At 38.9% G+C, this 12,962-nt stretch overlaps 1 protein-coding gene across 1 annotated transcript; it reads right to left on the minus strand.

The window, feature by feature from the left end:
• Nucleotides 1-924: 924 nt before the first annotated feature.
• Nucleotides 925-3,074, minus strand: LOC115368763 (SOSS complex subunit C-like). The gene is made up of 3 exons (XM_030065091.1): nt 2,962-3,074; nt 2,258-2,345; nt 925-1,199 (listed from the first exon to the last, which is right to left on the minus strand). Exons 1-3 carry the CDS (start codon nt 2,994-2,996, stop codon nt 1,101-1,103), a joined length of 222 nt encoding a protein of 73 aa, XP_029920951.1. The 5' UTR covers nt 2,997-3,074; the 3' UTR covers nt 925-1,100.
• Between the last annotated feature and the right edge of the window lie 9,888 nt (nt 3,075-12,962).

Below are 12,962 nucleotides of genomic sequence, written 5' to 3' on the forward strand. Positions count from 1 at the left end.
ACACATCCTGAATCATAAAAAAACAACTCAGCTCACATCAACAACAAACCGTTTTTTGCCGTTTTTCCTATAAATCTCCTTTTCTAACCCGTTCCAAGATAAATTTCCAGGATGGCCTCTTGTTTACAGTTTGTGTTGTTTGTTTGTTTGTTTGAAATCATATTAGAGATGCTGACAGGTGCACAGTAAAGTCGCCTCATTTGGCAAAACCTGCAGAATATTTCACTGCCACACTGAAAGAGTCAAAGATAGGCGAAAAAAATTATTTATGTGCAGCTTAATATTGAAATGGAACGTGTAAAATTTTCAGAAATTTGCGATGCGCTGCTTTAGTCTTAAGTTTAAAAAAATATAATTTTTTTTTGGTTTTAGACTGAAAATATTCAATCAAATATTAATTCTATCTTACAAACTTTTGTCTTTCTAAATGGGTTGAAAAGTGGAGGCACAAAAATACACCCAGTGTGTGTGTGTGTGTGTGTGTGTGTGTGTGTGAAGCACACCTCGCCTGACTCTCATTTGCCTGATAATATTTTCATGTTTGTTGTTGTTGTTTATGCAGTGAAGTTGCAGTTTAAAGTGTTTCCTGTCATTTTGTTCTCAGTGTTTATGAGAAAAACTCGTTAATAAACTCACACACACTTTCTCTGGCAGTGTCTTTGATCTTGATATGAAAAGTATTTTGTGTCATTTCTATTCAAATGTTGGATATTTTTATTTTAAAACTTTCTGTTTTCTTTTATTCTCATGATTTTGTAAAAATTTTCTGTGAAATACCACATAGTTTTAAGACCCATGATAATAAAAAAAAAAATCACATTCTTGTTTTTTTTTTGTTTACATCACATCGACCACATGAAAATTATTTGTAGGCCAGAGTTTGTGTCTGCTGAACCTCTGACTCCACACAAACAGCTTTTTTTAAAATCATGCATGATGTCACATGCTGACGGTGCGATGTGCAAATTAAATTCATGGACTGAATTCAGACGAGACCAAACCACAAGGTTTTTTTTTTCCTGATCACCAGTTAATCACTGTAAGAAAAGAAAAGACAAGAAGAGAAGAGAAAGCGAAGGGTGAGGATTGTTCTGGAAAGGTCACGAGTCGGGCTCCAGGCGTGGAAGCACGGGGAGGATGAGGTTCCCGAACGAAGAGTCCTGAGTGATGAAGAAGCCGGACGAGTGGGCGTGTGCATGCTGCAGGAAGACACACACACACACACACACACACACACACACACACACACACACACACACACACACACAGTAAAAAATTTGAAGAAATTAAGAAAGTGAAGAAATTCCTAGACGTGTATTTCAAATCCACATGATCCACTGTGTGAATCAAACAGCTTCAGAAGAGCCAGGCTAACGACTCCCATAGACTTCATGTCTTTATGCTAAGCTAACAGGAAATGCTACCGATCAGGAACCCAACGAGTAATTAACCCGTAAGAAAAAAGTCTACATAAGGAGATATTCCATCTACAAGGGTCTGTGTTTGCACCTGCAGGGGGCGACGTAGAGAGCCCACTGTGTAGCACTTTGAGATGTAAAGTGCGTTACAAATAAAATTTATTATTATTATTTTTGTTATTATTATAACACTGGACAGAGTCAAATGAACAGTGGTCAGTGAGATTTTTTTTTTCTGTGCGTTGGTGAAAACGAGCAGCCGCTGCTTCAGAAGATCCACATTTCTCTGAGCTCAGAGGAAGGAAATGTGGAACATTTAGGAAGCAGATGATTGGTTCTCCTGTGGTTCTGCAGCCAGTCAGCAGCACAGAGCCTCAATGCGAGTGCTAATCTGCTCAAACTCACATCATTTTACAGCCATGGATTATAATTTCAGTTTATAATTCTGGCTGCATTAGAAATATGGACAGGAACAGTCCAGTTACTGATCAATATCTGGAATCAAATGGACTGATCAGTTTAGAGCATTTAGCCCCACTGACCCACACATATTCTGCTGTTTAGCTCAGTGCTGCCCCTGCTGGACACAACACTGCACTGCACTGTGTTTCTGCACATCTCTCAGCCTGTGGACGAGCGTCAGGTTCCTCTCTCTGCAGGTTTTGGTTTCACTTTGTGGTTTGTGTTCTTTTAAAGTGTTGAATCATCAGCGTAACATGTAGAATAGTGAGTTTCTTTCTTTTGTAATGAAAATGGTAATATAACAGAAACTGAAAAAGTAATTTGTTACCCACAGCCATGGGTTTGTGTGTGTGTGTGTGTGTGTGTGTGTGTGTCACCTGCAGGGCAGCTTTCTGCTGGGCGGCGATGTGCTGCTGCTCTGCGTTGTCCCTGAAGTCCTTCAGGTTCGGTCTGGACAGCGAGATGCTGCAGGGAAAGAGGAGAGGAGAGAGGAGAGTAGAAAAAAACCTGTTAATGTGATGGGAAAGACACTAACTAAAGACACTAAACACTAGACTCTGGAGAAAAACTAAAGCTAACTGAAACAATACTGTGTACTTACAAAACTAAAATGACTAAAACTAAAATAAAATCCAAATTTACAGAAAGTGTGTTTAGTGCTGCTGCTGGTCAGTTTGGTCACAATCAGCATGAGGAGCGTTGGTACTGATGTTTTTTGAGACTTGAATTGAAAGCAAGAAATAAAAATGAAATAAAAATAAAAACTAATGAAAAATACTAAACTATAATAGCTCTGGTCCCCAGTCTTATACTTTACAAAATGAAACTTTGCCTCTTGATTTGCTATTTTTTCCTAAAGTCACTTTCCATGATGTATTACACACTTTTTTCCCACATGAAGGATTTCAGATAAACCTGAAAATTGTCTTGCCCGTCAAGAGTTAAAAGTAAAAGCATGGCTTGTATTATTTCTCCAAAAACTGTGATTATATCCAGTAAAGGGTTTTCTGTTCTTTCAGACCTCAGAGGATGTGTAAAAAGATGCTGATCTGTGTGAAATCTGGCATATTCAGATCTTTACCTGGCTCCTGGGTTGTTTGTCGACTGATTCTGCATCAGCCGTCTCTTCTCCTTGTCCAGCTCCGCCAAAATGGCCACCCGGGTTTTATTTTGAAAGGCTGCAGAGGAAAAAAGAGAGCAGGAAAGAAGGATGCAGAGATAATGGAGAGAGAGAGAGAGAGAGAGAGAGAGAGAGAGAGAGAGAGAGAGAGAGAGAGAGAGAGAGAGAGGCATAACAGCACATTTAACAATTAATTCCTGCAACTAACATCAGATAAAAACAATTCACAGGCAACAAGCATAATTGTGCCAACAACAACTGCTATGAAGTGACTTATTAATTACAGTATTGTTGTGTAGCAGGGATGTGACCAGGGATGAAAAAAAAGTTAAATTAAATTATTTCAATTAATAAATTCAGCCATTTGTCAAATAAAATCCCAATTATTTGCTGCATACAGTTTCAGTGACATCCCAAAGATGAAAAATAAGTAAATAAAAAATAAAATAACCACAACACCAATAACAACAGTTGTAAACTAGTTATAATAATGACAATGAACAACTGTCACTACTAGTACTACTACAGTTACTACTACTACTACTAAACCCACTTGGGTTTTAAATACCTGGGTTCCTTTGCATTAGTTTTCAGAACTGAAGAAGCCTCTTGGATGAGGGGTGAAACGTCTTTGAGCAAGAGAAGAAGTCCAGTTGCCTTTACTAAACCTCTACAAGTGATCATCCTTGTTCAATGTTAGTGAAATGAGGCACAGCAAGTGTTTTTGTTTTCAGTTATAGTTTTTAGCTTTAGTTATTCAAAGAATTACAAAACATCTCTGTACTGCACTTAATGTTCACAAAAAAGTACAGGTCAAAGGTATTTGCACTAGTTACATAATGTGTTATATTTTATATTGTTTTAAAACTGTTGTGGAGAAAGAAGAGTTATATTTTATGTCTCTTATTTGTCTGCATGACAGTTGGCAACCCTAGTTGTGATTTGAAAATTTTTTCTACCGTGCTTTTACCGACATTAGACCAAATAAAATGCAGTAAGACATTATAGCAGAACAGTCGCTCATTACCATGAAAGTCCGCGCGAAACGCATTTTACCCGAACAGTTAACTAGGTTAGAAGTCAATGCCACAGCATTTCAGTTAAAATTAACACCGCCATTTTGCTGTCGGGGACTGTTGGCGGAGATGGGGACTTTAGTCATTGTGTCTTGGACTCGAGTCGACTCAAGTCGCTATTTTGGTTATTTGTGACTTGACGAAAAATAAAAGACTTGAGACTCGACTTGGACGTTACTTGACTGTTGTTCATTTCATGTTTTCCAGCATAGAGAATTTGGTGGCGGCCGCCGCTACTAAATTTCTTGCTGGCACCAGCAAGGCTGTTTTTTTTTCCCGCAGGCTTTTTAATGCTTTTTTTTTTTTTTTTTTTTTTTTAATGAAAGGACAGATGGAGAGAAAAGGGGGGATTGACACGCAGCAAAGGGGCCGCAGGGTGGAACTGAACCCGTGGTTGATGCATGCAGCAGGTGTACTCTACAAAGTGAGATATATGATGCTTTAGTACATTAATTTTATTGTTATAATATTTATGATATATGAATATGACTTGCAAGTAACATCATTTTGGGTTTCTGCCAGTTGCCCTTTGCTGCATCTCCATCTGTCCATAAAAAAATGCATTAAAAAGCCTGCAGGGAAGATCTGGCAGACCTGATGCCGGCCGGTGGCTTTTTTATTCAAACTAATAGTAGATTCAGTTGACTTTATTCTACTCTACCTACGTATCATGACCTGGATGACTGAGAATCTTAGACATTTTACTTATAAAGTTTTATTGTGAACATGCCAGCATATCTGGTAAATTGATTGTTCAAAATGTTTTTTTGTTCTTCTCTGTGTAAGCTCGACTCAGAGTTTGGCAAGCTCACAGATGGAAAGACTGACCACTTTTTGCGACGATGGGAGGCCAACGTCATCCCCAAACTTAAATCAGTGGCTGCCTTGGAAACAAGCGTGTCCTCTCTGTTGATGGGTATTGAAGAGATGACTGAAGGTATTTACTCTCCTCTCCTTGTCTCCTTTCCCTTCTCTCTTCTCTCCTTAGGAGAGGACTCCTTGTCTCAACTCCTATCCTCTCCTCTCCTCTCCCCCTATCGTGGGGTGATTATGAAGCCATGAGTGTGCCAATAGAAAGTAAAACAATAGATAAATAAATAAATAAAAATCATCAATTTAAGAAGTTTCCTTACTCTGTCTTCACATGATTAATAAGTGAATACCACAAAGATATCAAATTATTTGAATGTTTGAACGTTTTGCTTTGTCTGAGGAATTATTTTTTACACAGAAGCCAAATGTTGTGACCATAGTCTCTACATTTCAGTTTTCAACCATCCTCCTGAGGGGGCATACAACAATTTTTAATGTGACATTAAGAGTAGAGACAGTAAAAGTAATTCACTGGTGCACTATAATGTATTGCATGACGCATTTCTATTTTTTTGTCTTCTTTGTCACTGTCAAATGAGACCTGTTACACTGCCCTTGTGTTGCTAACACACCTGCTTCCCCCGGTTGGTGCCAGTCATTGCAGTCTTAGATCTGCAATAACGCACTTGATTGATTTTGCACCGGTATGTTTTCAGTCAAGTTCAGATTCTTTTTAGTTAATGGAACCATTTGTTAGTACGCCACTGATCACTAATGTAAAATGTGTCTCTTTTCTGTCTAAGCCTGGAATGAGTATTGCATCGCTTTGCAAGGATCCTGCAGCGTCATCCACAACTCACCAACCCCAGCTCATGTGTGTTGGTGATTTGAAGAGTCCAACCAGGCAGTATATCATTGTTGCCAAGAATGACAACATAACCATTCCTCTGGATGATGGACTGACGTGCGCCGTGGACAAACTTTTCAAACTGTACTGGGTGTGTAATTTGGCCTACCCACCACCGCTCATTCCTGTCTTCACCTTCTTTGAGTATGTTTACGACATGCCTTTCTCCACACAGAGAAGAACCAAAGTACTGGAACTGATTTCACAGCTTAAAGCTTGTAAGTAAAGCAACATGTTCACCTGTCCAAAATGTGGAGAGTCTCGGTTCACTTTTTATTGTGACAAGCTATGACACCAGAGACCTGTATGTGAACCCAAGGTACAAAATTGTGTAGTTCCAGAGCTGAGAAAGAATGTTTAAAGTAACATTGTTAACACTGTGCTGTTAATAGCCTTTAGAATATAAGTTTTACCAACGCACGCAGAAAGTAAGCTGCCTGTCAATGACACTGGCAAAAGTGATTCTGATTACATGTTATAACTTACATGTTTCATGTTTGAAGTCAACAAATGATTTGCCAGCATAGTTTGCATTTAACATTCTTGGAGTTGTCATTACCTTTTCAAAACTATCCCACACTTTGGGTTATCTGCCCACCATAGTTGGACCAGCTGTGTAAATGCCCATGTCTGACTCCGTCTGACTGAGTGACTGTTATCAATTCCTGTCTGTCTTTTCAAATGAAAAGCCCAGTAGCGTTTCAAACACAGTCTGGCCAAGTAGGTTTTGACCTAGTCTTGTTAACAATACAGCATAGGTCACAAATGGAGTTGGATTTTTTTTTATTCCTGCAACTAACCGACCAATGAAAACTAAGACTCTTCTCAATGACTCATGTTTGGTCGACTATTGGGTAGCAAATTGATTGGTAAAATTGGTAGCAGAAATGCTCAATGTTTGTCCATCTGTTGCATGTTTTTAATGAAATGAAATGTGTTCTGTTTTAAAGGGGCAGTTCACCCCAAAATAGAAAAATGTTATGTATGTTGTATTAAAAAATCAACGTATTCTCATGAAACGGTTCGTATGATATCGTACGAAAAATAATGCACAAATTTTCGTGCATATTCCTACGAATTTCCAGCAGCACGAGCGATCAGCGATCAGGCTTACAGTGCAGCAACAAAAAATGGCACAGACATGAGGTCAACATTTTTGGAAAGCTCTTGACCTCTACTATCATGCCCGATGGCAAACCAATAGGGGGCGCCACTGACTAGTGTCAAAACATGGAAAAAACATGATTTCACTATCTTAAGAAAAAAATAAATAAAATCTGACCAAACAGGTGTTCTTCCCACACCCAAAAACTATAATAAAGATTGAAAAATTAGTGATCACAACATCACATAATAGACATAACATATTAGAACTACAAAATCTATGGCGCAGGACACCTCTGTGTGTTGCAACTCCGCGCAGATTGTAGTTCTGGTACGACTCTTCCGGGTTAGGGTATAAGTTGTGAAATTAAGTTTAAAAAACATACATATGGTAGTTTTTCAACACCAAAACTATAACCTTAACATGTAGCCTATGTTTATATCATGAATAAAGATGTGTTATGAAAAATAAATATATATATATAAATCGTTAGTGCTATTTTGACGTGTTTCCGCGGTTTTTCCACCCGCTCTGTTTCGCTGACTGAAAGGGTTGTGTTCAGCATATTATCAACTTTCATGCACTTTATTACACTTTTTTGACTTTATTGATGAAAGTAATATCAGACACGTCGCTGATAAACACTAGGATTATGGGTAATGTAGTGCTTCTCCGTGATATGACATCGCAAATAAAACGTGTTTTCTTAAAATAAAGTTGATATTATACGGGACTTGTGGACTCGGCTGAAGCACATGCCTTCGTTACACATCCTCATAGCTCGTGGTAAGTCTGCCTTGGATGGTTACAATGTTATGGCTAATAATCAGACCTTTTTCCGGAATATCGATTAAATTTGCACTTCCGGGATCTATGAACCACCACCCACAGCATGACGTCACGGATCCTCACCGACTTCCAGTGAACACCGTTTGTGTGGTGATCACACGGAATTAAAACCAAAGAAGTCGATTAAAACAGGTTACATGCGAGGAGCACGCAATGCGTTATTAGGAGGTCATGCTCATTTCACGGATTTCTGTGAGAGCAGGTTAACCCCACGCCTCCCGCCCCAGATTTCCACGGTGACAGTCAGTGAGGACAATACTTCCGAGCGGAAGCTCCATCAGCGACAGTGGTAGCAGCGTCCATAGCAACAGCCATAGCAACGATAGAAACCTGAAAGAATCTTCGTAATAACTAACAAAGTAAACATTATATACACTAACTGAACGACGATTTTGGAAATAAAATGCACATTTCCCGCTAGAAATGTTATCAAAACGCATTTGAATGCATAAGCTCTCTTAAAATATTGCATTTTCCACTGAGAATAAAAGGAATGTCCGCCATTTTTCTTAAGGCTCTCGCTTCGGGGCTCGCGCAGGCGCGCTGATCGCTCGTGCTGCTGGAAATTCGTAGGAATATGCACGAAAATTTGTGCATTATTTTTCGTAGGAATTTGTACGAACGTTGAATGAGAACAGCCTGAAAAAATACAAACTACAAATTTACTTGTTTGTCTTGTTTCTATAAGTGGAAATTTCTTATACAACATTTTTTTTTAATATGGTAATTGCACATCAATCCATTTAAACACCTTTTTTTGTGTCAAAATAACACATTTTTGTGTAGACCAATTTGACACAATAGTTGTGTTAAAAGAATGGACACATTAGTTGTGTCAAATTTGACACAACATGTGTTGTCCCTGAGCTGATGCAGCACATGTATTAAATTTTAACACATTATGTGTTGTTTTTAACACATCTGTTCTAAGAGTGCAGGGAGACAGAGCCAGGAGCCACATCCATGCAGCAACACACACACACACACACACCATCATCCACTCACACACTCAGAGGGGAAAAGGTTAGCAACACAGAGCATCTGCAGGCGGAGACCAAAGAGGAGGAGGAGAAGAAGAAGAAGAAGAAGAAGAAGCAGAGAGACTGTGGAGGAACATCTAAAGCAGCAGAGACAAAACTAAACGAAGACAGGAGAGACTGAGCCTCCCTCACAGTTGATGTACAGTACACTGTGTGTATTTGAATTGTGTGACGTCCTCTTTGATTGGATTAAAAATGTAAATATTCCTCTTCTTCTCTTGTTTTATGTTTGTGTGCTACGGGGCCGCAGAGGGGCCATAGAGAGAAAAATAAAACATGTTTGACTACATTGTAGAAATGTTTGAGTGTGAACCAAACACAGTTTGACTCGCTTTTTGAATAAATGAGTTTGGTATGCCCTGGTCCTTGCGCTAAAAGGGCCCAAGAGTAGAGGGAAGTTTTATTATTTTTATTTTAAGCTTATAAATTTTATGTTCTAGTTCCTCAGTGTCCAAAACAGCCAAAACAAATGTGTGTCAAATGTTGATATTTCTTATGTTTTGTTCAGCTAAAACAGCCTTGAGGTCACTGAAAACATCATCATCATCATCATGTTAATGTGATGTTTACCCACTTTTCTCCTTCAAATTAGGAAAAGTTAATTAAATATGAGGCAAAAAAACAAAACAAAACAAAACAATGTTAATCATGTATTTGGAGACATTAAACACTGAGATGCCACTAAGTCCTCGGGTGTTCAGGGATCAGCAGTCGTTGCTCAGGTCTGCAGGAAACGCTGCTGTGGTTAGGGTTAGGTTGTGGTTAGTGATGTGTCGGTCGAAAATGAAACGGCTCGGAGGGCCCACCCACATTGGCAAGTTTGTTCCGCACCCAAGCACGTTTGCCCCTAAAATCCGGATTATTTGACTAGTGTGGAGCACCTGCCCCTTTTCCCCTTGATGCCCAAAGTGCCCTTTTGTCAAAGTGATGTTTTTATTTTTATTTATTTATTTTTGTTTTTGTAAGTGTGTGTGTGTGCGTGTGTGTGTGTGTGAAAGTCTGTCTGTGTGGCCCAAAATAATAATAATAAATAAAACAAAATAATAATAATTTAGATCTACCTTTGTCGGTCACATGATCCACTACGTGCCCTCACTCTGCCCTCACTGCCCTGACGTGCACAGACGTGCCATGTAGCTAAGCGCTGCTAAGCTGCTAGAGACGGCCACTGCTAGTCTTGCGAAACCGAAGAAGACCTGAGGGAGTAAACAACTGGTCCGGTGAGTAGGTTTTCGGTATTCCTTGAGAGTAATAATGCGATTATACAACTATTACCAACAAAATAAAATGTATAATCAAAATGTATTCATACTGTGGGCATTTTGCTCTCAAAATATCAACGTTTTTTGCTAGTATTCTCTCCGTTTCAGTGGAAATACAGGAGATCTGACGTTAACTTGTCCTTGTCAGCCAGCCAGCTTGGGCTTATCATGTTTTCTAGACATTGTGATTTCCCAAAACTGAATAAATACCACACATAGCAACACAAAACTGCTTTGCTAGCTCAATCATGTTGTAACTAGAATATCCGCTTGAAAAAAATATTTTTTTCATGGACTGATAGTTATACTTCTGCCGACTTCATTTTTAAATCTGCTGATTTCATTTTTTTTTTAGTCATTTTTAATCTAACAGGTGCCATGACAGCGACTCAGCAGCACAGCTGATCCTTATCTACAACCAACTTATATTAACAGTTATATTTAAATACAGGCTACTGCTTTCCAGTGTCGGCGCCAGAACAAACATCTGTCTTTTAATAAACTCACTGGCAGATTTTTCAGTTGGGGGTGTGTCACTCCAATTTAACACCAGCTCTGATAAATGTGGCTAAGCAGCAAAAGTAATGACAGTAAGCAGTCACATTAAGGCTGAACAGATGTGTTGATTTATTAAATTTTCATTTCAATGTACAGATGCAAACAAATTGATAAATTAATTGAGTCAATGGCCTAGGCAATAAAGAATAAACAAATGAATAATGAGTAATAGGCTAATTAACAACTGATAACATTAACACATTAATAACAAGAACAAAGTTACAGCTGAACATCTCTGTGGAAAATCTGACAGGTACTGTCTGTGGTTCTGAATCTGCTGAGGCAGGTACTGTCCATGGTGCTGAATCTGCTGAGGCAGGTGCTGTCCATGGTTCTGAATCTACTGAGGCAGGTACTGTCCATGGTGCTGAATCTGCTGAGGCAGGTACTGTCCATGGTGCTGAATCTGCTGAGGCAGGTGCTGTCCATGGTTCTGAATCCACCTCAGCAGGTTCTGTCCGTGGTGCTGAATCTGCCTCAGTGGGTACTGTCCGTGGTGCTGAATCTGTCTCGGCGGGTACTGTCCGTGGTGCTGAATCTGCATCAGCAGGTTCTGTCCGTGGTGCTGACTGTGCTGAGGCATTTCATTCTCTTTATTATAGAAAGGATCTGTTTAGCTCTTCTTTTCTTACAGTTGAAAAAATCAGCTGTTTGCCCGGTATTTGTCAGGTAGTCTTGTAGACACTTGATGGCCTAAGACATTGACCGGGCCCTACCAGTCAATGTCTGACGAGTAGGGCCAGCCCTTCATTCGTCACTCTTGCGTATCTCTCCTTTTTCTCTTCCGTCTGGTCTTCTTCATTCAGCCATTTATCCAAACATAGGTCACCAAATAAATTGACAAAAAACAAACACACACACACACACACACACACACACACACAAAAAAAAAAACAACAACAACAACAACAACAACAACAACAACAAAAAACAGTACGGTCCATTATGCAGGCGAACAAAGTTGACAGTGGCTTTTGATGTGGGTTTCTGTGAAACATTTCGTGTTGCCATGGAAACCACACAGACCCGGGCAATAAGACATCCAGTACAGGCCAAAAGTTTGGACACACCTTGTCATTCAATGCGTAGATTCTAGTAGATTCTCACTGAAGGCATCAAAACTATGAATGAACACATGTGGAGTTATGTACTTAACAAAAAAAGGTGAAATGACTGAAAACATGTTTGCCAAGAGTGTGCAAAGCAGTAATCAGAGCAAAGGGTGGCTATTTTGAAGAAACTAGAATATAAAACATGTTTTCAGTTATTTCACCTTTTTTTGTTAAGTACGTAACTCCACATGTGTTCATTGGTGGTTTTGATTCCTTCAGTGAGAATCTACAATGTAAATAGTCATGAAAATAAAGAAAACTCATTGAATGAGAAGGTGTGTCCAAACTTTTGGCCTGTACTGTAGGCAGAGTAATATTTTCAGTGATGAGGTTTTTTTCATTTGACCACGGCTCTCCGTGCTCATTTGAGCACATTCTAAACGTCTGATTGACCAATCAGATTGCTCGGTCGGATCTACATGTTGTATAATTGCAAGATGACTGATGAAGTGAAGTGAGCAATGAGCATCCTCTGTGTCGTCTGTGTGCAGAGTCAGACGAGTGAGTGAGAGAGCGAGTGAGTTAACCACACACAGCGTGCTGTTGGGAAAATGTATGTCAGGCTTCTTTTTGTTTCTGTATGTTTCTCTTATCATGGGCAAAGTGCATTAGAGAGATGCCATGTATTATTTTACTCTCAAGCAGTGTTCCTATGTTTCTGGAGGCAATGAGGCCTAGACTATGTTATTTCACTAAACCTATGCAATATGCTTATTCACATAATTTTGGACTATTGCAGTAATAATACAACAACAATAACAATAATATTTAGAAGAATTTGAATTGTGATTTTCTCAACCTCTCATTTAAACATATCAGTACTTGTTTGTTTATAACATTTACACACAAATTAAATATAATATGCATACAAAATATATAACTTTTAGAACCTTGCTGTCTTGTGAATTGTGGATTGTCAAACTGAATAAAAGCACAAAAATATTTAAAAACATCATTCACTTATTTTTTACTTTATTATTAGCACTAGGAATAATAAAGGGCAGATTATGAATGGATTAAATTCGTGGCTATACAGTATAATGAAAAGGTATGAAATGTCACTGTGTGTGTGTGTGTGTGTGTGTGTGTGTGTGTGTTCTATGTGCATCAGATTGTAGTTTAGTAATAGTAAAGAAAGTAATAGTGAGAAATTGTAAAAACAAAACCTCTACAGACTGGAACGATATCGATATGACCACAGTGAAGAACGTTATTGAGGAAATCGCAAAATCACTAACCC

Source organism: Myripristis murdjan, chromosome 12 (assembly GCF_902150065.1).
Source record: "Myripristis murdjan chromosome 12, fMyrMur1.1, whole genome shotgun sequence".
NCBI lineage: Eukaryota > Metazoa > Chordata > Actinopteri > Holocentriformes > Holocentridae > Myripristis > Myripristis murdjan.